Genomic DNA, 25,535 nt, shown 5'->3' with positions numbered 1-25,535 from the left:
TCGAAAGATTTCAACGATTTTGGAGAAGAACATCAACGAAGAGGCACAGGAAGAGAATTCAAGAGGGAAGTAGATTAGTTTCCTTGGCGGTTTTTGAGAATGCCGGGACATAGGGTCCCTGTGCGTCCTAATCGAGAAGACTCTGTTCCAGTTCTGCCCGAATTGCCACTACAAATTCTTGCAGAACGACCATCGCCCAGTCTGCAGCCTCTGCCTTCCCATTGACGCGACGACTGCAACGCCTGTGCCGGGTTCAAGTCAAAGACTCTGAGGGCGAGGGAAAAGCAGAGCCAGGCACATTAAACCATGCACCGACAGAAGACTACTCCATCCCTGAAAGACCAGGGTCTGTTAAATGACGAGAAGGAAAATGTTGTATAAGGTGCGAGGGAGAAACATCAGACGCTGACCCAAGGATCGTCAATGACTAGGCACAGGTTACTAAAAAAGACAAGAGACCAGAGGTAAGAGCGACATCAAACAAAATGTCCAGAGTCTCGAAGATCAGACACCGTCATCAAAATGGAGACTTGTTGCTGAAACACTCGCCGACCGAAGACCGGACAGAGAATCCCTCAAAAGGGACACCGCAGGAGGAAAATCTCCCAATAAAACCCTGACGTCGATGGACGGTCAAGGGAAAGATGCTGCAATGTCAAAAAGGAGAGGTATCAAAACTAACACGAAAGCTCGACGACCGACAATTCATCAAAGGAATCTTCAGCAGCGAACAGAAAATCTGTGTGGAGCCTTGGTGACGACGAACAGTCTGCAGAAATTGAAAGGAAAAAGGGTGCGTCAAAACCAAATTGACCACTTTGCTTCAAAAATGAAATGGCTCCAATTAATCCTTAAAGGGATTTAGAGTCCCACCAATGACTTTGATGCCGTAAAATCAGGGTGAGAAGGACGTTGGAGAAATCAAACCTCCTTTGACACCAGAGCTTTAGAAGGAAGAAGAGGAACTCTTCTGCGAAGAGAAACAACTATAGGGCATGTGTCGGGGGTAGGGGAATCTGAGTACCCTAACTCTCCGTGGCAGGACCTGGAGACTGACTGTAAACTGCTATGCTTCAAGGTCTCTGCCTCCGGATGACATTGGCATGTATAACCAGGTCATCAAAAAGGCTGCAGACAAGTATGGAGTGCACCTATAGGAGGAAAGACCACGGTCTTGTTTCCTGCTGGAGACCGTCTTGTCATCACAAGCCAGGAACCAATTCCTGCCAATGCTTCCGAGCATCCTTGACAAAGGAAGGGAGGATTTCAAAGAACCTGCCACTTTTAGAGCTGTGACTCCAGCGGCCGAGAAGAAGTAGAAGTATTCATCTAGAGACCCAGCATACATCAAGGGTACAGTGTCGGTTGATTTAATCATCACTTCAACATCCCATCAACAACTAGGTCACCCCCTGGTAAGGAGAGCAAAAGGATGAACCTCGTGGGTAGAAAATTGGGGTGCAGTGCAGCAAACCAGTGGCATTTCGCAAATACAAATGCCCTCCGGAACAGACATGCCTACCAGCACTGAGAGGAAATGGCTGAATTTATGAAGCACCTGCCAGACCAGATTAAGAAGAGAGCTGCACACCTGGCAGAAGAGGGCAAGAACATTTCCAAAACATGCCTGAAATAGTTGTTGGACGTGAAAGACACCTCAGTCCGCCAGATGATGATGGGGCTCACCCTATGCCATCACTCAAAGCTGCGAATATTGGGATTCAAGCCGGAGGTACAAGCTAACATACTAAATACCCCATTCAACGGGGAACAGTTGTTTGGGAGCATGGTCGATGAAACCTTGAACCAGCTCAAGAAAGACTACTAAACTGCAAAGTCCATAGGGGCATTGCAGTTTAGAGGAGGTATACAAAAATAGGCAGTGCCATTACGCAGGTCTACGGGGAGAGGCATCTTCCAATAAGGAACATCGCACCAGGCAGTCCAATGAAGCAGTCCAACATTGGCACCCCAGCAGCACTGGCAGTACCAGCAGCAAGAATGGCAATCCTTTCGAGGAAGAACATTGGGAAGGGGTCAACCTCGGAGGGGGAGGCACAACCCCCACCAACAAGTGACTTCCCAAAAAAATCATAGCATCTCACGCACAACACCAGTGGGAGGCATAATAAAGAACTTCCTTCAGGAGTGGAGGAAGATAACCTCAGACAAATGGATTCTGAACGTAATACAGTATGGAGATTGGGAACCCAAAAAAGGTCCATTCAAAATAAGAAATATCTCGTCTACTCAAGGAAGTAGAGAAATTGCTGGAAAAGAGAGCAATAGAAATAGTACCAATCAACAAAGGAAATTACTTGACATGTTTCTTGATACCGAAGCTAGACCGACCTCTACGCCTAATTTTAGACCTCCGATTTATAAACAAGTTTATAAGAACACAGAGATTCAAAATGAATACAGAACACAAAGAATACCTCAGGTTTGTCCTAACCAAAACTCACTACCAGTTCACAGTGCTGACTTTAGGGATAAAATCAGTGCCATGACTCTTTACAAAGAGTCTAGCAACCGTGGTAGCTTACTTAAGAAGACAAGGAAAGGCATACATGTCTATCCTTACCTCGGCGACTGGTTAGTAAGAGCAAAGTCCCACAACAAGTGCAGCGATCATATACAGCAGGTAATGAGAACTATATTCATGTTGGGATTCTCAGTAAACATAGAGCAAGAAAAAATGTTTCTAGGAGCAAGGTTCAACTCAATACCATGGAAGGTATATCCCAGTGTAGAAAGAATACAGTCATTGTTGCTGGAAACTCACATTCACTAGAAGGGCAATCTATGACCGTGAGGACAGTGGGCAAATTGTTATGGAAAATGGCATCATCCATTCCTTTGATTCCATATGTGAGACTACATATAAGACCAATTCAAGAATGGCTTCAAAACCAAGGGTCCTAAGCAACAGGGAGTTGGGAAGATCTAGTGGTTATCATGCTAAAATTACAGGAGAAGATGGTGTGGTGGAACAAATCACATATAATGCAAGGGAGGAACTTTTCGCAACCAGCTCCAACAGTGCCAATTACAAGAGATTTCTCACATATGGGTGGGGCGCTCACATCGGTTTTCTCAAGGTGAGAGGAGTCTGGAAGGATCGAGATGCAGTACAAAACATCAATATATTGGAACTAAAGACAGTGTGCCTAGCCTTAAAAGCCTTTCAGAAAGAGCTCTTACGAAAGATCACATTGATCCAAGCCGACAATGACAATGTTTTACATCAACAAACAAGGGGGAACACAATCCCTTGAATTATAAAGACTAACCCAAGAACTCTGGAAGTGGGCAATACAGAGGAGGATGGAAATAAAAGCATTTGATATTCCAGGCAAGGGCAATATAGAAGCAGACAGTCTGAGCAGACAAGCTTCATGCTCCCACAGATGGGAACTAAACCAAAAAATTCTCAAGAAGATCTTTTGAAGTTGGGGAATACCAACATTGGATCTATTCGCAACACCACTCAATGCAAAATGCCAAAGCTTTGCCTCCAGACAACCATACCATCAATCCCTGGGGAATGCACTGTCGATAGACAATCAATCAATCATTGCATTTGTAAAGCGCGCTACATACCCGTGAGGGCCTCAAGGCGCTGGGGGGGGCGCTACTGATCGAAGAGCCAGGTCTTGAGGAGTCTTCTGAAGGCCAGCAGGTCCTGGGTCTGACGTAGGATGGTAGGGAGAGTGTTCCAGGTCTTGGCGGCGAAGTAGGAGAAGGATCTGCCGCCGGCGGTGGTTTTCCGGATGCGAGGGATTGTGGCGAGGGCGAGCTTGGCTGAGTGGAGGCTTCAGGTGAGGGTGTGGAAGCTGAGTCGGTTGTTGAGGTAGGTGGGTCCGGTGTTGTGTAGTGCTTTGTGTGCGTGGGTTCTGGGGCTGTGCCTAGCGATGTGGGCCACCAAGAGTCGTCCCAGGCTGATGGGGTGGGTCCGAGAAGGAGGACCTCTGTCTTGTCTGAGTTCAGCTTCAGTCTGCTGTCCTTCATCCAGTCGGCTACGGCCTTCATTCCTCTGTGGAGGTTGGCTTTTGCGGTGTGGGGGTCTTCGGTGAGGGAAATGATCAGCTGGGTGTCGTTGGCGTATGAGATGATGTTGAGGTTATGCTGTCGTGCGACGTGGGTGAGAGGTGCCATGTAGATATTGAACAGCGTCGGGCTGAGGGAGGATCCCTGTGGGACGCCGCAGATGATCTCGGTGGTTTTGGAGCGGAAGGGTGGGAGGCGGACGCTCTGGGTTCTGCCGGAGAGGAAGGATGTGGTCCAGGGCAGGGCCTTCTCTTGGATACCGGCGTCATGGAGGCGTGCTGATAGGGTGAGGTGGCAGACTGTGTCAAAGGCTGCTGATAGGTCCAGGAGGATGAGGGCGGCTGTTTCTCCTTTGTCCATCAGGGTCCTGATGTGTTCGGTGGCGGCGATGACTAGTGATGGATATTTGCTTAGTTTCCCACCCTGATACCGCTGTTACACAGCAGAATGAGCAAATGCAGGAGAAGCACAATGACACTAATACTAATTGCCACACAGTGGGTGAGGTAAACATGGTGTTCAGAGCTAACGGAAATAGTTCAAGGCAACATTCTGAAATTACCAACACAACAAGACTTATTAAGGGTACTGTACCCAGAACCAGAGTTTATTAACATGGCAGCCTGGCTACTGAAGACTTAGAATTCAGTTATCTAAAGCTAACAGAAAGCACAATGGCTGTTCTAAGAGAAGCAAGAAAGCCAACAACAAGGAGGTGCTACATGGCTAAATGAAAGAAACTCTCTATGGTGTCTTTAAGTACTATTAAGGAAGAACACAAAAGACGCTACAGTGTCAAGATTCCGAACACACCTGATAGACTGCAAGTTTAAAAGTACACTTAGCTGCAATTGTGCCTTACACGAGATGTCACATAGAAGCTTCTTCATAGCTCCTCTATTAGATATTTTTGGAACGGGCAAAAAGAATTGCACCACCAAGAAAAGTACCTGCAACCACATGGAATCTAAATGTGGTACTCACACAGTTAATGAAGACACCATTTGAACCATTGCATAGGGCCTCACTAAAAACGCTCACTCTAAAGACCGCAGGTGTTGGGGCCATCACATCTCTGCACTGGGCTAATGAGATACACGCACTCAAGCTTCAAGAACCATACTTTCAGGTGCATAAGGACAGGATCGTCGTGAGGACAGATTCACATATTAATCAAACAATACAAATTCAAAGTGTTTTTAAAAAACCAAAGAGGAACGCAGAGAGCGTTACACACGCTGGATGCAAACTGTGCCATAGTGTACTACATTGAAAAGACAACCTGAAACACAAATCAACTATTTGTCTTCTTTGCAAACAATTGCCAAATGGATCTCGCAGACTATTAAGCTGTGCCACACAAGTGCAGGGAACTAACGGATTTAACACCGAGAGCACATTCAACAAGGAAGAAAGGATCAACCATTGCTTTTCTAGCAAATACACCTTTACAGGAGATATGTCTGGTAGCAACGTGGTCATCAGTAAAATTTTACAAAACGCTACTGCATAAACATTCAAATGAACACGGAAGCTCTAGTAGTACGAACGGTCTTCCAACCTCTGTTTACAAATCAAAGCTCATCTTCAACCCAACCACCGCAAGAGTAACAAAACCGCTACAAACTCTATGCACAGCATGTGAATCCAGAAAAGATTGCTGCTGCAGAACCTCCAGTTTCTTACCTATAGGTGTAGTTTTGCAGCTTGAAGAATTTTCTGGATTCACAATTAACCCTCCTGCTTCCACCAAGATAATGGAAGGAGAGAACAGACCAGGGGGGGAAAACAGAATCGGAAGGTGGTGACCAAAGGTGGGAGTTTCTGGTGAGGGCGTACAACGTCGCAGGAAGAACCAAACGAGGTGTCTGTCGATGCCTGAAAACAAAAATAGAAGAATGACTACAAAAAAGTGTATAATTCCATATCCAGCTGCTCAAGGGAATAATGCACAGCATGTGAAACCAGAAAATTCTTCAAACTGCAAAATTACACCTACAGGTAAGAAACTATGCATTCTTTTCCTTTGTGCCACTGTACGGAATAAAAGGTGGAGATGGGTTGCTTGACTCTTTATCTAGAGAGTCTGTTTTTGAAAAATTGGTTCCATTGTTAAGTTTTGAATCCTCTGGGCCTACTGCAGATTTCCCAGATGCCATGCCTGAGTTTTTTGTGTCACAATCTGTACTTATCTGGAGCACTTGCCCCAGCTGATACTGTGTGCGGCACTGCTACTGCGTCATCTGACTCTCTGCTGTTAACTTTGTCCCAGTATCACTTACACACTCAACCACTCCATTTCCTACCAGTTGTGAAGACTCTGACACTGTTCCTGATCTTGCAGAAGGAATATTTGGCGTCTTAGGCATTCCTCTCAGTGGTGGCGATGTCAGATTCAATTCCAATTTTCTGTAGCAGAATTGAGGATCAGTTATTTTTCCTTCTCCTGCAATGGATCTTATTCTACAGACAGATGACAGAAGTTTGTTCGATTAACTCTTTTTTGGTAGGTCAGACTTGGATTCCCTGCAATTTCATGAGTTAATAGGTTTGCAAAATTACTGTGACAATGAGGTCATTGTTATTGTTTCCCGGAAACTAATGAAATGGGGCTTCTTTATAGACTTGAAACATGCCAGTGGGCTGGACACCCTGCGCAGAGGGCATTTTGCTGTTTTTAAAGGTCTATTGTCACATGAACGTTCTTCTGATGCCTCCATAACGTGGGAGTCTGCTGACATTTTGGAGCTTCCACTTTATAGAATGCTGTCAAAACTGCATCTTGTTTGGTAGATTCCCCCTATTAGACGAGACATGAAGCTTTGTGTTTGACTATGTTCGGTTTATGTGAGACTCCTAATTGTATTATGCAGATTTGTAGAGCGTTCTTTCACCATGGAGGATATCCTGGTGCTGAGCAGGTGTGAGTCTAGCCGAACCTGGGGCCAAGTGGGACTACTCAATAAGTAAGGTCTTCAGCTTCTTGCAGAATTCAGTGAGTGAGTAGGTGGCTCTTCTGTGTAGAGGCAAGTCGTGCCATGCTTCGAGAGCGATGTAGGAGATGGCTCGACGGCTGGATCTGGTTTTCTCTATAAATGGGACATGTACAAGTAGGAGTCGGGACGAGCTGAGGTGTCTAGAAGGCTTGTGAAAACAGATGCGATTGTTGAGGTATTTTGAATCATTCTGGTGTTGTGTGATGGGAGAACTGCATGGGAGGTTAAAGTGATTCTGGCTGCAGAGTTCTGAATGGTTGCAGTCTTCTGGCTGAGATTTTTGTTGATTCGGGCAAACAGGTATTCTCGTAGTCTAGCTTGCTTTTGACCAGGGCACAACGGTGTTCTTCGTGATAATTGGGAGCCATTTGAAATTCTTCCTCAGCAACTTCAGGGCATGGAAGCATGAGGTGGTAATGAGGTTTACTTGAACAGCCGTGTTGAGTTCCTTCAGCCTTATTCTTCTCTAGCAGTTCATACTCACCTGGCCAGGAAGCTAAAGCTAGCCTTGTCAGATCCCACTTTCCTCTCCTCCATTCCCACACCAGAATAGTCTCATTCAGACCTCATCTGCCTATCTCGAGGCCAAAAAAATGTACTTCTGTCCCTAATGGAGGAGTTGAAGCAGCTTATTGCACAGGGCTTAAGCAGATTAGCACTCGAGGTCTGCAGTGTGTTCTCTCATGGCAACAACAGGTTGCTACAAAGTGCTCATCTACCCAGTTAGTGAGTTCTCACACAAAGCCTTGGTGAATGTCTACTAAAGTATTTTTCTCCTGACCAACCTGTTCGTTATTTGGGCATGATGAAACTATTGCACAGTTTAGAAATGTCAGTCTGATGAACTGGCTTTTTGTTTTAGGCCAGAGGATGAAATTCATCAGAGTGGTCTTGGGCAATATTGTGTAGCCTCCAATCCAGTGGAAAGGTTATGCGAAAGTCAGAGCTTGATTTATCAGTATACAAGCAGATTTATTAATTGTGTTTGGTCCATTGTGCGTGGTCTAGGTTTGGCGGCAAAATGCATATTTCTGTTTCACAGGAGGCTGTTCAATTACCCTTGAGTGATAATTGGAAGTCCTTTCTTCAGAACTCCAATGGTAATCCCGTCCAGCCATGGGCCTGGCTAGAAAAACCTTTTTGACTGCCGCCTCCACAGTTCATACTGATCACAAAAGCCTCATTGATGGGCTGGCAAGTACATATGTCCAAAAGAACAGTGATCGAACTTTAGATTTTTCAAAAGCAGCTACTGCATATTAACTAGGTGTCTCCATCTTTAGCTATAAGAAAAGCTACTGCGTATCAAACAAAAACCATCCCACGCTAATAAGTGTTATCCATGTTCTAATAGTGACCTCGCTTGTCAAGATTTATTTAGTAATCGTAAAGTCATAAAAAGCTTTATCGTTTGATAACACCTCTGTAATAGCTCTCCCCAAGTTAGTGTGAATTCATTCAACTACCAGTTTTAAATATGCTTTGGAAAGGCACTCACCTGTTCTCTAAAGATCAGCTTCTGAAAATGTTCTTTTCTTTATTGATTGCGTTTCTGTTGTCTGCTTACTATACATTTTTGGTGAAGATACCCCAAGCATTCCACCAAACAAAAGCTGGGAGAAACACTATTCCTCCATCAAAATGTGAGTTTTCACTTTAATAAATGCATGTTTGGTCTCTAAGCATTGCTCATCGAGTCCTTGCATGTACTTCACATGCTCATTTACTCTCATTATATGCCTGGGCTGGTAACCATTATATCAAAGATGTTCTCAATATTTATAGAACAACAACCATAATGTCAGATGTGAAGATTATAACACTGACATTATGCCATGAATGTGGCACCATTGATGCCAGGACTTCCATTATGTTAGGGCCGGCCAATGTAATCATAAAGATGCAACCAGTATGTCAAGAATTGCTGTCATACTGGGGATGATCCCCATTGTGCCACATTTGGCACGATTCAGCTATGGATGCCCACAGTATTTGAAACATGTCCACCATAGTGCCAATGGTGACCACTGTTATGCCAAGTGTAGCCACAGTTTGGCTAGTGATGTCCACAGTATGCCAAGTATATCCATAGTACCGTTATTCCTGTACTGGACACCACGATCCTAAAGATTGCCCGGTTTAGCAAAGGCGGACTTCACTATGCCAGGAGGTGTCACCATTATGACAGAAAGGCCGCCGTTATGGCTCAGCGAGGTCATGGATAAGACATGCAGGACTGTAGTTCTTTGATCTTGTCTCATATGGTGCTTCACATGTGGTCTAGTCTTCCTCTGAATATTAAGGCACTGGTGTAATACTGTCCTAGTTGCTTTTCTCTTCATCCATCATGGTTCTCCCATCTCCATAAAATAAATGAACTTGCTGTCCTATTCTGTTATTTATGAACAGTAATGGAGCTTTATGTTGCAGAAGAAATTTTACTTGCCTTACCTTTAACACTCGTTCATCATCATAGGAGTTTCCATTAAATAAGAAACAATCCACATTCTTACCTAGTAGAACATGTTGATTGTAGCTTATTTCATATATTTATACGGACTTCAGTTGATCATTAAAGCAAATTAAAGATCTATTACCACTGTGAAACTTGCTGGGATAGTGGAAGCTCTTGTTTGCCTTAAATTTTAAGTGTAGGATTTCCTTTATACGAGAAGGTATGGTCATAGGAGCTTTTTTTTTATTTTCTCTTTTAATGCTGACCCATATATTTCACCATCTATTTTAATATAGCATATGCTTTTTGTTAAAAATATATAAATAGCAGAAACAGAAGGAAAATGTTGCCTCTACATAAGCATTGTTTTGTGTTGGGGCAATTTATTTCTCCCTTCGAAAGTGTTCAGGCACTGTGCACATGCCCAAACATATTCAATTTTTTGTGAATTTAATGTACCTACCCTTGGTGAAGAACTGTTACTACAGACCAATACCTTTCATGTGGTTACAATGACGTTCTCGGCTGCTGTAAATGGTGCTTTAGAATCTGCCATGATACCTAAAATTGCAGGAGGGAGTGTAGTTTGTCCTTGGATAAACAAGGTGCTTTTATTAAGTAAGGTGTGGACCTGGTGCTAATGCATGCAAACTAAGAATTTCGTAAGGATTGGCACTGAGAGAACAGGATGTGATTGAGCTATTAGAGTAAATTGAGATACTTTAGATAGTTTCATTCTGTTGAAAAAAATGAGAAGGCAAACTCCCTATTGTCATGGCTGAAGACATGGCTGGGGAGGACAACCAGAACCTTGAAACCTCCTCAGAGCGATATCAGTGGAGGTAGTGGAGTGTATCATATTGCCAGAATTTCAGTTTCTGCTTCTTTTGCCATTTCTTTTTTAGATAATAAGGTTTCACTTATGGTAAACATCTTCCTTTCTTTGAAAAATGGTTATTGTGTTCTATATGTCTCGGATTCAAATTATTTTGCAGCCGTACTGTTTTATTTTTCATCTGTGTAAGACGGGAGGTTGTGCAGTTTGGATCCGAGAAAAGCTTATATTCTTTACATCCACTGATCAAACATTGCCACCTGCAGAATTTCATATTCACTTCGGTGAGTGATACATCGCAAGGTTCAGCTCTCATGTGATGAATTTGAAGCTAAATAATTTACCAAGGAGCTTCTTTGCACTGTTTGTTCTCTTGTTTGAAGAGTTACTGTCTTGATGAGGATGTAGTTTCATGAGCAGAGCAATCTTTCAGAGTATTCTAGCTGTATTCCCAGTTCAACGTATTCTCAGCCCTCTTAAAGGATACTGTAGGTTTCGTACTTTTGGTCTTTCTGATAGATTGGACTCATCTAACAGATTCCTTATTGCTCTTTATCTCCCTCTCTTGAGGAGGATAAATAAATGATTGTTTTGTTAGGTGTAGTGCTATTATTTGGCTTCACTCTTGTCCTTGACCTCAGTAGATCCACAGTAAAAACCAGGCACAATTAACGTCATTGCCATGCAGCATCTTGTATTGATCCACTTTTTAACTCCCATTGAATCTATATGACCATGTTAATGCGGAGTAGCACCGCCTGTGCCAATGGCTACACGTTGTAAAAAGAAAAAAAGATCCAAATCCCATCTGGTGTTTGGGAAGATGTTCATATTTGAAAACTGGGTGTGAACTGCATTATCTATCTAAAAGAGTGTTAACAAAGGTAAGTAACTTGTTGTACTGCCATGAAAGTAAAATATTAAACTTTATTTTTGGGTGTTGTTAAATGACAAAGTATCTGGAATTAGTGCGCTTGGGTGGCGAAGGTGCTGAGTTTTGACTTGTTATAGTGGGGTTCAAGTCTGAGGTGTTCTTTTTAAATTCAGAAGCAATGTGATAAATTACCAGTTTGCCTGTGTATGCCTTTTTGTATGCTGAATAGCTAACACTGGCAGTTTTACTATCAAAATATTTACATGAACTTATTCAAGTCATATGTTATCTTTGCTCTTGTTTAACCATACCTTTTTTAACCACAATCCTAATGAATATGTTTTTTCCCAGTATTTTCTCGAGAATTGAAGAAATCCTCCCAGGAACTCTATGGGCTAATATGCTATGGAGAGCTACGAAAGAAGATTGGAGGCTGTAAGTCTGGCTAGCAATGCTGTTGTCATTGACCAATGGTTTTCATTGTAAACTTGAATGGGGTATTTCAATGATATTTAGTTTTTTTAGTTCCCTAAATGTATTATTTACTATTTGTTCAGTTTGTGTATTTCTCAGTTTGTAGGAACCTATTTTCTTATTCAAGGTATCTTCATTGAAAGTCACGAGTACTCCCACTTACACATGGAATCCCTTAGCACATATCCATTTTTGTATCTAGCAAAAGGGATTATTAGATTGAGATAAAAAGATTGAGCAAGTAAGAGAGATTTCTGGAGACAGAGACTGAAATTGGGATAGAGAGATGGGGATTCTGGGGATATAGAATACATAGAGACAGATTTTTAAAAAGATTTTTAGACCCCTCGTCTACCTCATATATACTCCCTGGATACCCTTCGGGCTCTACGGACAAGTAATTTGGGGCTAGACACTATAACACTAGCTAAGCTGCGGAAAGAAGCTTTGTTACAGGGAGAAGGCTAACTTAAACGATCCAGGTGTCCGCCACACCCCTTTAGGTCCCGAGGGTTAAAAATTGCGACGCTGAACACACGCTCCTTGCTAAAGCACCATTTGGAGCTTTTTTCACTCCTTGATGCTGGCGAGATTGATATCCTTGCCCTTACAGAGACTTGGCTAGGTACCTTCTCTACGCCGGACATACTGGCGGCTTTGCCTCTGGATTTTGACGCATTATGGTATAATCGCCCTAATGACTGTAGAGGGGGGGAGTTGCCTTCTTATTTAAAAAAAGTTTTAAGGTGACGCAAGTCGTAGCTGAAAACTGTGACTGTGCGGAGCTCCTGGGGATAAAAATTTCACTCAAATCTTCCTGTATCATGTTGCTGGTTGTGTACCGCCCACCACAGAGCTCGCCAGATTTTAATGATGCCTTCCTGGAGCTCTTGGTGGATTTGGCCTCCAGATATAAATCCCTTATGGTGGTAGGGGACTTCAACTACCACTGGGATAAGGTACCTAGAGACCCCACTGAGGTAGAATTCGAAAATAATCTTTCCTCGCCTAACCTACAGCAACTAGTAGTGGGACCAACACATGAGAAGGGCCATACACTAGACTTAATCTGGTCCTCCATACCCCACACAGAAATAACTGAGGTCAGTCCCTGTATATGGACAGACCATTTCCTGATTAAGTGCTGGGTTCCAGGAGACCCTTCACCTACAGTGTCTAGTCATTTGTGGAGAAAGGTCAGGTCCTGAAAGAAGATGGAGGCAGATTCTTTACTCTCCACGCTGCTTTCCACTTCACCTTCTAAGATGAGGGAGTCGAACCTAGACTCCGATACTACAGCCCTTATGGCCTGGATCCGTGCCGCCCTGGACAAATTGGCTCTTAAGCGGCTGGAGAAGACTAGTGCAAAAGGAAAGGGAGCACTGTGGTTTGACGCCTCACTTAGAGAAAAAAAACAAGCTCTCCGCAAGGCGGAAAGAAAGTGGAGAATTAGCTACAGCCCTGCGGAATCAGAAACCTATAAAATGCTTCTCTCAAAATATAAAGCCGATATCCTGGTGAGGAAGTCAGCCTTCTATGAGAATAGGATTAGAGGGGCCACGAATAAACAAAGGGAGACCTTTGCAATCCTAAGGGAATTAACGCAGCTGGATGGGATGATTCCTGCTAGTGACCAACCCGACTGCGACACCTTCCAGAGGTTCTTTCTTCAGAAAGTACAGAACATTGTTAGGGACATCACGGAGATCCCAGTTGAACCTCTGGTGTCATCTTGCCCTGCTAGTCAGGAGTCGATAGGGACGCTGAACAGCTTCCCATGTCTTGACGAGGAGAAATTGGCTGAGCTTGTCGGCCAAGTCAAGTCAGGTTCCAGTACGGATCCATGCCCACCGAGAATCTTTCAAATGGCCCTATCTGGTATTCAAACTCCGCTGTTGAGCCTACTGAACGATTCATTAGAGGCGGGCTATCTCCCAGTCCAGCTGAAGGAAGCCAGGGTCTCTCCACTCTTAAAGAAAGCAGGAGCAGACACCAAGGCTTTAAAGAACTATAGGCCTATCTCGCAGCTGCCATTCCTGGGCAAAATCATGGAAAAACACGTTCTGAACACACTGGCTGGCTACCTGGAGGAACATGGTTTACTCCATGCCAGGCAGGCGGGCTTTCGGCCCCAACAGAGCACAGAGCTAGTAATGGCCACTGTCACCGATGAGCTGAGAATCAGGGCGGATAATAAACAGCCTTGTGCCCTGATTCTGTTGGACTTATCAGCGGCATTCGATACGGTCGGCCATACCATCTTGCTGGCCCGTATCGCAAAGCTGGGAATAACAGGACAAGCGCTCAAGTGGCTTGAATCTTTTCTGACGGGTCGCACCCAGAGGGTGCAGCTGAGAGATCAGCTATCCGAGGCAAGTGACGTGACCTGGGGTGTACCCCAGGGGTCTGCTCTGTCCCCCCCTGCTCTTTAATATTTATCTACAACCCTTGGTGGAGGAGTTAATGCATAGGAATTGTCAAACTTTTAACTATGCTGATGATACTCAGCTATTGGTCCAGCTGGAAGATACAAGGGAAGCACAGGAATCGGTAAGGAATTTGCTCCAATTCACTGTAAATTGGATGACCAACAACCTTCTGAACGTGAACGCAGAAAAAACAGAGGTGTTGGTCATCACAAACCGAGTCAACCCTTGGTGCGACCTGTTCTGGCCTCCAGAACTAGGTACAACACCTATTCCTGGTAGGGTGGTTAAAAGTTTGGGGCTCAAGATTGATGCAGACCTTTCCATGGCCCCTCAAGTCTCGGCGGTGGTGGGGTCTTGCACGGGGGTGCTGAGGCAACTGCGTAAGTTAGCACCTATGCTATCAGCCCCCACTCTGCAGTCCATTGTGTCCGCCACAGTCATCTCGAGGCTGGACTATGGTAATGCCTTATATCTTGGCCTGCCGCAGAAGTTGTTGAGGAAACTGCAGGTGGTGCAGAACGATGCGGCCAGGCTGATCTATTCCCTACCTAGGAACTCGCACGCAACTCCACTTCTCCCGAAGCTACATTGGCTGCCTGTTAGGTTTAGAGTGCAGTTTAAGTGTCTCTGCATGGCTCACAAGGCAATTTTCTGCAAAGCCCCAGAATACATTAAACAGTGCCTGAGGAAGTACATTCCAGGCAGAACCTTGCGTTCGGGTAAGGCCTCCAACTTGATTCAATTGAGATTTAAGTTAAAATCTAAAGGGGGCAGGGCTCTATCTGTACTTCTCCCGCATTTGTGGAATGAGCTACCGGCTAGCCTGAAGGTAGACTCGCAGCTATTGTCTTTCAGGAAGAACTTGAAGACTTATCGGTTTAAAAAGACAACATCCTCACCCTAATTAGGGTGGACGGCGGAGTGATCTAGGAGACAGCAAGTTATGTTCCTTTTCTGTGTGAGCGCTTAGAGACCGGTGGTGATAGGCGCTATACAAAAACACTATAACATAACATACAGTTTTATAGATTTTTCTTCCATTTCACAAGTATAACAAATATGGTGGGGGGCAGTTGGATTAATGTAATTTGGAACAAGTTATGTAAGTTTGGTCAATGCATGAGCTACTTATAACTTCCACGAAAGCTATATCACTTTTGTACATTTTATGACTGGTTTGAAACAATAGGTACCAATATTAGAATAGAGATCAAACAATCATAAAGTGCATGTACATATATTTATTTCTTTACTTAGGTTTTTTGGCTGTCAGCCAGAAACATTTGTAAGATTGTAGATTATAGCACCAGAGAACAGTGTTGGGCTAATGCCTCAAGTTTCACCACTATTAGCACTTACTGGTTACCCGGTTCTGCAACGCAAGGTCAGACAGTAACGTGGCTTGAGCTAAGCACATCCTTTTAGCTGGTGAGATCGCTGGTTGGAAGTGCTCGATTCTTATTTCAACGTGCTGAAGGGCTCTTGCTTTCCTTCAGCTCCTGTGTAAGAAAGTGCCCTCTTTTTACAATGTTGCCCCCACTTTTTGCTAAACTGCTGATGTATTTTGACTGAGTGTGCCCTGGGTTCCTGCTAAATGGGTAACTTCGTTCCCTGAACTGTATTGAAGACAAAACCCAATTGGCACTCTTTGGCCACAGGTCAGTCCCTTGTAAACGGTACCACAGGTACCAGGGGCATTGTGGCCAGGGAAGGCCCCTAAGGACTGCACTGCAGCACTTATGGTGCATCCCTTAGAGGCCCTGTACATATATATATATATATATATATCCTACATATATATATTACCTACTGGCGGTCGCCAGTAGGTAGTTATAGTTAGGACCCCTTTTCCATAGGAAATCCGCAACATTCTATTTTGAATAACTTTGGCGCCGGTCGACGAATCCTCGCGAATTTCTCAAAATAGGTGGGGCGCTACGCTCCGCTCCTACCCTGAAAGTCTCGGGGGGGTTCGTCAAGCGGGGGCTGAGATAAAAGGGGGGTCCCAAAACGCGTTTTTCCCATGCATTTTTCCATAGGACCTTTAGACAGGGCTACAGCCCGAACGGCTGAACAGAATTACAAGAAATTTGGCAGAGAGGTAGTCCTCAGGTCAAGGAAGTGCCTTTTGTAGGTTTGGTGTAAATCTGTTCAGTAGATTCTGAGAAAATAGCCTTTAAATCAATATATATATCTGAGCCAGCTTACGGTACGCTTACCGTAAGCTTACCGTACGCGTACGGTGGCGTGCGCGAGCGCGATTCTGATTGGCTGTTACATCTAAGTAAACATTCGAATCGGTCGAAACCAGGAAGCGGCGGCCGCCATTTTCTCTCTCGCACTCTGAGGGGGGGGGCTGTAAATAAAGGCAAAAACATATAAAGGGGCTGTTTACACAGCGCCCATGCACATAGCCATGTTAGTTGAGTCCTCAAAGGCCAAAAACGGTAAATTTTTATTTTTTGAAAATTTCGCCGATTACGCTTACCGTACGCGTACGGTGCGCTTACGCTAAAAATTTTAATAAAAAAAAAACACTCTCTGTGCATGGCATATTATTGTCATCACTTACAAATTAAATTTAACAGATTACCTATCACAAGGAAGCGCATAATATGTCCTCCATGTGCGCACGGTGCGTAACGTGGGCACGCGGTGCGCGTAGGGCACCGCGTGCCCACCTTGCGTGTACGGCACTAACTGCGTAAAGTGGGCGCGCGGTGCGCGAAGCGCACCGCGTGCTCACCGTGCGCGCACGGTACGAACTGCGTTAAGTGGGCGTGCACGCCAAGAATGGCGTAAAGTATCTTAGCATTTAAAAAAACGTACAAATTCACTGAAAAAACCATAGGTTTCACACACGTTATAGTTAGGAATTAGCATTTAAAAAACCTTGCAAATTCACTGAAAAAACCATAGGTTTCACACATGTTATAGTTAGCGGAAATTTTACTGATAAAAAAACCAATGAAATTCCCCCGTTATAGTTAGTGCAGGCAACTATAACTCACGCGACCGCAATCTTCTGCTGATGACATATGTGTCTTTATGAAAAAAAAATATTTGTAATATATGTATAGCTAAAAATTTATGGAAGAAGACATGGGCAAATAAGTGTCTAAATACAGTATTAGCATCAGCAGAGGATTGCGGTCGCGTGAGTTATAGTTGCCTGCACTAACTATAACGGGGGAATATATATATATATATATATATATACGCACACACACACTTACACTCACACACACACACACACTTACACACACACTCACACACTTACACACACACTTACACTTACTTTGTTTGGGAGCAGAACAAAGTAAAGAGTCGACATGGCACACATCTCTGTGTTCCATGTCTACAACCCACTGCCCTGGCATAGGTCAGCCACCCCTCTAGCTGGGTGCACTATACCAGTGGTGAGGATACAAGTGCATGAGCCTTGTACCCCTACAGTATCTAAACCAATTCTTAGACATTGCAAGTGCAGTAATGCCATTAAGAGTTTATGGTGCTGGAAGTTTGTCATTACGAACTCCACAGTATCATAATGGCCTTACTGAAAACTGGGAAGTTTGGTATCAAACGTCTCAACACATTAAACCCACACTTATGTCTGTGTGGGATTTAGTGAAAATTCACACAGAGGGCATCTTAGAGATGCCCCCTGAAAAACGACCTAACACCAGTGTCAAGGCTGAGGGGCTGCTCACCAGCTGCCACCACCAGACATGTTTCTGGACCCCTGGGCCGAGAGCCTGCTGCTCTCAGGGGGTCTGAAACAATGCACATCCTGGGACGAGGTGCCAAGCCGCCTCCCCCTGGATGGGCAGAGTCCACAAAGGGTAAGCTTCAAAGGCTTGCCACCTTTGTCAGCTTCCCCAGGCCTTTGCTGCTTCCAGCAACTTGCCCCCACAGGTTCTGACCCCCACTTTTGGTGGGAGAGTTAGCAGGAAAACCAAGTGAGGAAGTGAGGTGTGCCCACCTTTGCCAACCCCACCCCTTAGGTGGTGGAGGCGAGGTGAAGCACAACTCTCAGTCCCCGTCATCTTGCAGATGGGGGGAATCCAGCCAACCAGAGTGAGGCATATACCCCCCTCCTACTGGAGGGTGGCATAATAGGGCATGTACCCACCCCAAGGAAGGGACCCATTGGTCCCAACCTTTACTTACATGTAACACCCTTAAATCTAGTATTTAGGTGCACCCCTGAACCTTGCCTCCTCAGACAAGAACTGTTGTAAAGTTACTTACTGGCAGTCGGCTGTCCTTCATGTTTGTGGTGACATCTCAGTGTTCTAGAATGGCAGAGCTCCTGTGGCTCAGGGAAGAATCTAGAGAGAAGAACTGAAGGAGTGAGAGGCAGTTGGGTGGCTGAGCTGTTGAACCTACCTACTTGTGGATAAACAAACTTTGGAAGATCTACATGCTTTCTGCTCTTCATTCATGGAAGATTACACTCTTTAACACTGGCGACGAGGATGGGATCAAGAATAAGAGGAGAAGAAGGACCATGCTGAAACTAAGAGGAGGAGGACGTCCACTGACTTGGCCCCAGCCCTACCGGCCTGTCCCCACCTCGAACCTGCTTCAGCGAAATTCTGGTGTGTCCTGCAGCCAGCAGCCTCAATAACCCGAAGGACCTGCCCTGCCTTCCAAGCTTAAGACTTTGTCTCCCATGAGAACTGGATTTGCTCACCCACAGACTCTGGCGCCAGCCAAATCTGCAAGTCTGCACGACTCTGCACCCAACGCCTATGGCCCGAGTCGTTGTCCCAACACCACGAGGAGGTCTCCCCGGAAATCCTGACCTGAGATCTGGTGATTTCTGACCGGCCTCGAATCTCCAAGCGAAGCCTGCAGCCTCTTTCTGGCGGATATCCGCCCCCCCCCCCACCCCCCCCCCCCCGACCGTGACCGGAGCTGGTTAGGAAAACATGACGCCTAAAGACACCTCTGCTCCCGACGTCCCACAGCCTTGTGTGGCCCAACCAACTGTGTCCCAGCATCCCCAGGCATCCCAACTTACCTCTCCAACCGTTGCCCACCTCCAGAAGATCTTCGGCCCGAGCCTGCAGTCTTTGTTGTAACTGGAGAATCCACATTGAAATCAACAGGGCACCCGATGCCAAACCAGCACCCTGCACCCAGCTGCCCCTGCGGGTGTAGTTTGGGTCCTAACTCTGATCCACTTTTGTCCTGAGCCTAACACCAGGAGCTTTGCTCCCACAACCCTGTGGCCTGCTCGTGAGCAGCCACCCACCGGAGGCCCCCTATCCTCCAATGGATAACATTGGACCTCAGCACTCTGCACCCAGCTGTCCTAGGCCGCTGAGGGTGTTTCAAAGTGCATCCTTGACCCTGAGGGAACCCTGGTTCTAAAACCCCAGAATACCAACTCCCACAAACTTCTACTTGCATGTTAACTGACAACCATATTTTTCTGCATAGGAATACATTGACTGTTTTTCCTTGAAAATTGTTGTAAGTATGGAGTTGGTTTTGTATGAAACTTTGAAAAACTGCAAGTAACTAAAGACTGCTTTACTCGCCTTTTCTCTAGGAAGTGTCCCTGTGTGAAATCTAGGCATATCACACTGAGTAGAAAGTCATCCATAAAGTAATCAAAAGTAATCTAAGAGTAATTTCCACTGTATTGAAAAGATTTACAAACCTATAACAAAGACATTTTTATTTAGCTTGCTTGTATTGTTCAACCTGCCTTGAAAAGTATCATATACACTTACCTTTGCCAGGCTTGCTTGGTTCTAGAAAATAAATACAACTAAATAATGTTTTTATACAAATCAAATTGGTCTGAGTTCAGTCTTTGAATGTGTGACATCATTTGCTGATTGAGTGTGTACAACAAATGCTTAACACTGCCCTCTGATCAAGCCTTACTGCTCACCCACACTTCCACAAACCGAGAGTAAGGTGCTATCTACTTTTACCTCTGAATTCCTTTGGGGTTCCACTGGACTCTGTGCACAGTATACCTCATTTTGGTATAGTATATACAGAGCCAGCTTCCTATATTCTGTACCTCCTGGGGACCTGATCTTGCCTTCTCAAGAACCAACACTGTCCACTGTGGGTAGCCCCAGCATTGAGCTGCCGCTGGGGCTAGGGACTGAGTCCCAGAACCCTCCTAGCCTTTCATAGCTGACTGCATGCCGGTAATCTTTCCCTGCTATTTAATCTGCCCCATGGTCCCGCTGTGCCTGGCCAAAGCCTGACCGTCGGTGCCAGGAAGAGGCACATGGGCCATCCCCCTTTAGTTTTCTTCCTGGTAGTTCATCTTTGCCCAGAAGGACTTGTACACTGGGGGATTTTTGACTCAGAGGGCCTACAGTCCTGGACTAGCCGTGCTCAGGACACCACATCTTGGAAAAGAGCGAGTTTTGCAGCGTGAATCTTTCTGGATTCACTATGCTGTGCATTATTCCGCCATCTAGTGGTTGGGTCCGGAATTGTAGTATTTTTTCTCTCTTTTTTTCTTTTTCGTGGCCCAGGTGTTCGTCGACATACCACCATTTGGTGTCCTTCGTGACGTCGACGCGCTTCCTCTAGAAGCGCCCACCTTTGGTCGCCATCTTCAGATTCTTTTTTCCGCCGTTAGGTCTGGATCAACAGCAAGGAGCTCCAAGAACTTTGGAGAGCAGAATCAACGAATGATTGGAATATATCACCAGAGAAGACACCGGAGACCAAGTTAGAAGAAATGCGACTACAGTTCAAAGAACTTCGAAGAATTCGACGTTTTTCGAAGGAGAATGCTCATACAGGGGGCTCCCTGGCCGCGGTGATGGACAAGCCTCTGTTCAAATTCTGCGCAAACTGCCACCACAAGTACGCGCAAAAGGACCAACACCCGGTTTGCAATCTCTGCTTGCCGCTCGACCATCGAAGCGAGGACTGCAACGCCTGTGCAGCGTTCACCCCGAAGACTCTCAGAGTAAGGGAGAGACAGAGAAGAGCAAACTACAACTTGCAGGGCAGGGGACACCCTCCATCGCTACGAGATTTGGGACTCTCCAGCGGAGAGGAAGACATCGTAGCAGAGGGACCAGAAGACGTCGTGGTTGTCGAGGTCGAAAAGAAAACATCGAAGGAGGTAAGAGAGTCGTCGAACCCTAAACCCTCCACTGATACTCCCAAAGGCGAGCCAAAGTCTCTGAAAGGAGCAGGGCCGTCGAAGCTCTCGACGTCGACTACTGCATCCAGGGACAAACAGTCCGTCGGATCCTCTGAGAAGGACCCCCAGATGGCGAAATCCCAAGACCAGGGAAAGGCGCCGAATAGCAGCCACGAAAAAGAGGCCTCGACGTGGAAAGGCGAAGGCCCGAGACAGGTTTCGACGTCGACAACCGCGAAGAGGAAGGTCGAGGCCTTCGAAGCCGATCACGCGGCAGAGATGGAGAAGAAGAGAAAGAGGCTCGAGGCCGAAATGCCTAACATCTTGCAATGCAAGAAAGACTTTGACGAAAAGCTAAAATTTTACAGCATACCGTCGAAGACTACACCTGAAACAGGAAAGGGCGTCGAGGAATTCGAAGCGCCTAACACACCTGAACCTGTACTAGGGAACAGGCGAAGGGGAAGATGAGACTTACCAAGAGTCGACTTCCTCGGAGGCTCAAGACTTGCAGTGGGAAGATCTAGACGCCGAATCACCGGAAGAGGGCGTAGATTCATATCCGTCGAGGCCTTCGCCGCCGGACGACATAGGGATCTACAATCAAGTCATCAAACGAGCGGCTGAGACTTATGGGGTGCAGTTAGAGGAAGAAAAACCCCAGTCTTGCTTCCTCTTGGAGACCTTGCTGCCTTCACAGACTAAAAGCCAGTTCCTGCCCATGCTCCCAAGTGTGCTGGACCAGGGGAAGGAAGCATTCAAAGAGCCTGCCATGTGTAGAGCTGTGACTCCACGAGCAGAGAAAAAATATAAACATTCTTCGAAAGACCCCATGTACATCAGAGGGTCAGTACCAGCCGACTCCTTCATTACATCCACAGCTCGGAAAAGAGCAAATATACCCACAAACTCTGGCCCTCCACCAGACAAAGAAAGCAAGAGGATGGACATGATAGGTAGGAAGATGGAAAGGAGTGCAGCCATACAATGTCGCATCACCAACTCCAATGCGCTCATCAACAGACATGCATACCAGCACTGGGAAGAAGTGGAAGAACTCCTCAAACATGTACCCTACCAGAAAAATACCAGAGAAGAGCAAGCCACCTGGTAGAAGAGGGGAAGAACATGGCTAATACAGGTTTAAAGTCAGCCCTGGACGCAGCAGAGACATCAAGCAGGCAGATGATGCTGGGGATCACTGAAAGAAGACATGCCTGGTTAAGAATTTCTGGTTTCAAGAATGAGGTCCAAAACAACATCCTCAACACGCCCTTCAACGGGGAACAACTGTTTGGAACACCAGCTGAAGAAAGATAACGAAACATCTAGATCTATGGGGGCGCTGAAGTTCCGAGGTATGAGAAGGGGAACACCTTCCAAGAGACCGACAGGCAGAGGAAATTATCAGCCTGGGGCAACACACCAAACCACCCAGCAAAGTTATCAAGGGGGTAACCAGGGACAGCAGCACGGACAGCAGCAGCAAAACTGGCAGTACCAGCCCCGAGGACAATCCTTTTGAGGGCGCGGCCGAGGAAGGGGTAACGGCCAGAGGGGAAGTCAGCCTCCCACAGAAAAGTGACTCACTAGCAGAAACACACTCCTGGATGAGACCTCAGGAAGTGCAGAAAGCGACCGGACAAAAACCTGCAAAAAGTCAAAAACTTCAACAGCTCCTCCAACACAGATTAAGACACTTCCTCCAGGAGTGGAGGAAAATAACATCAGACAAATGGATATTAAACCTCATACAATATGGGTACTGTATAGACCTGGAAAGGCCACCGCAAAACAGAAGGCCAAGGGTCAGAGTGCGCACAACAAAAGAGCTGACACACTTGAGGGAGGAAGCAAGAGAATTGCTAAAGAAAAGAGCCATAGAAGTTGTGTCACAAAAACAAAGGAACAAAGGGGTATACTCAACCTACTTCCTCATACCAAAGGTAGACGGAACATTACGTCCAATTCTAGACCTCAGATTCCTAAAGAGGTTCATAAAGACTCAAAAGTTCAAGATTACCTCCCTCCAAGAGGTCGTACATCAACTACAAAGAGGAGACTACATGGCAACTATAGACTTAAAGGACGCCTACTTGCACATCCCCATCCCCATCAACAGCAAACACAAACACCTCCTCAGGTTTACAATAGGCACAAATCACTACCAGTTCACAGTGCTAGCTTGCTGATTAAAATCAGCACCAAGAGTCTTCACAAAATGTCTGGCGGCAGTAGCAGCACACTTAAGGAGGAAGGGATACATGTATACCCATACCGCAACGACTGGCTGGTAAAAGCAAACTCATACCACAGGTGCAGGAAGCACATAGAGATAGTGGTACAGACGCTGGCCCAACTGGGGGTTTCGATCCATTGGGAGAAAACTTCAATAGAACCAGAACAACCGAAGAGGTTCTTAGGAGCAGAAATCAAAACCATACAATGCACGGTGATTCCATGTGCAAAGAGGACTCTGGCTATATGCAAGGAGACGCGTCTTTACCGCAAGGGGCAAGCTCTGACAGTGAGGACTGTGAGCAAACTGATGGGGATGATGGCATCATGCATACATTTGGTTCCAAATATTCGCCTACACATGAGACCATTCCAAGAATGGATCCAGCAGCAATGGTCACAAGCAACAGGAAGTTGGGAGGATCTAGTGGTTGTCACACAAACAGTACAGCAAGAAATAGCGTGGTGGAAGCAGAAGAACTTAGCACAGGGAAGATCATTCACACAACCAACTCCAACTGTAACCATTACAACAGACGCCTCCCAGAAGGGGTGGGGAGCGCACACACAACCTCAAAGTAAGGGGGTTGTGGGGACATCAGGATGCAAAAAAGCACATCAACTACCTAGAACTCAAGACAGTGTTCCTAGCCTTAAAGGCCTTTCAGAAACTGCTGTACGGGAACAGAGTACTGATACAAACCGACAATGCAACTACCATGTTCTACATCAACAAGCAAGGAGGGACACATTCAGTGACACTCTCACGGCTAGCGCAGGAAATATGGAGATGTGCAATCCCAAGAAAGATAGACCTGTTAGCAATACATCTACCAGGGAAGGACAATGTAGAGGCAGTCTTGCTCAGCACACAGACGTCAGCATCCCACGAATGGGAGATCAACCAACAGGAAATCCAGAAGATATTCCACAAATGGTGGACTCCACAAATAGACCTCTTTGCAACACACCAAAATGCAAAATGCCAAAACTTTGCATCCAGAGTCCCGTCCAAACAGTCCCTGGGGAATGCGCTATGGATAAGCTGGTCAGGGACATTTGCATACGCTTTTCTACCAATACCGCTACTACACAGAGTGCTGAGCGAGTGCAGGTTCAGCAGCATGACGCTCATCCTGATAGCACCCCAATGGGCCAGGCAAACATGGTTCTCACAAATCATGGAGATGTCACAAACGCACGCACGCATACAGGTTCCCCGCCAGGAAGGACCTGCTAACAAAGCAAAACAGAAGAGTACTACACCCAGAACCAGAAAGCCTCAGCCTAGCTGCATGGCTCCTAAGGACCTAGAGTTTGCACACCTCAAATTATCGGCAAGTACAATGGCGGTACTCAGAGAGGCAAGAAGACCGACCACAAGTAAGTGCTACGTAGCAAAGTGGAAGAGATTCACCGAATGGTGCATTAGAGAAAATCTGCAAACAAAGATTACTAAGGAATCAACAGTACTAAGATACTTGACGCATCTACTACAAAATAAGCTAGGCTACACGTCCCTAGCGGTGCACTTAGCGGCAATTGTGGCGTACACAAGTGGGGAAACAGTGAAAAGTTTCTTCAAATCACAAGTGGTAAAAAGATTCCTAGAAGGTGCAAAAAGGATCGCTCCTCCTGGCAGAATGCCAACACCAGCATGGAACCTCAATGTAGTGCTCACACAGCTAATGAAAGCATCATTTGAGCCTATTCACAAAGCTACACTGCATATGCTCACATTAAAGACAGCCTTCCTAGTGGCTATCACATCACTACGAAGAGTAAGTGAATTGCAAGCGTTAACGCTCCAAGATCCCTACCTACAAATACACAGTGATAGGATTGTCATGAGAACGGACCCGCATTTCTTGCCAAAGGTGGTGTCTAAGTTCCACATCAACCAGACAGTTCAAATACCAAGTTTTTTCCAAAAACCGTCCACCAGCACAGAAAGAGCCTTACACACACTGGACGCCAGGAGGGCAGTAATGCACTATATGAAAAGGACAAAAGAATGCAGGAAAACAAAGCAATTTTTTGTATCCT

General features: G+C 45.7%; 1 protein-coding gene across 4 annotated transcripts in view; it reads left to right on the top strand.

Annotated features, from left to right (window-relative positions):
- CRAMP1 (cramped chromatin regulator 1) overlaps positions 1-25,535 on the top strand; it is a 1,093,426-nt gene that overhangs the window by 192,520 nt on the left and 875,371 nt on the right. For all 4 annotated transcript variants that reach the window (XM_085628165.1, XM_085628163.1, XM_085628164.1 and 1 more), the window contains exon 5: positions 11,562-11,645. In XM_085628165.1, the coding sequence (XP_085484291.1) occupies positions 11,562-11,645 (84 nt within the window). The remainder of the gene's footprint in view (positions 1-11,561; positions 11,646-25,535) is intronic.

This window comes from Triturus cristatus, chromosome 10, assembly GCF_964204655.1.
Source record: "Triturus cristatus chromosome 10, aTriCri1.1, whole genome shotgun sequence".
Taxonomy (NCBI): Eukaryota; Metazoa; Chordata; class Amphibia; order Caudata; family Salamandridae; genus Triturus; species Triturus cristatus.
This window is presented reverse-complemented; position numbering and strand designations above follow the sequence as displayed.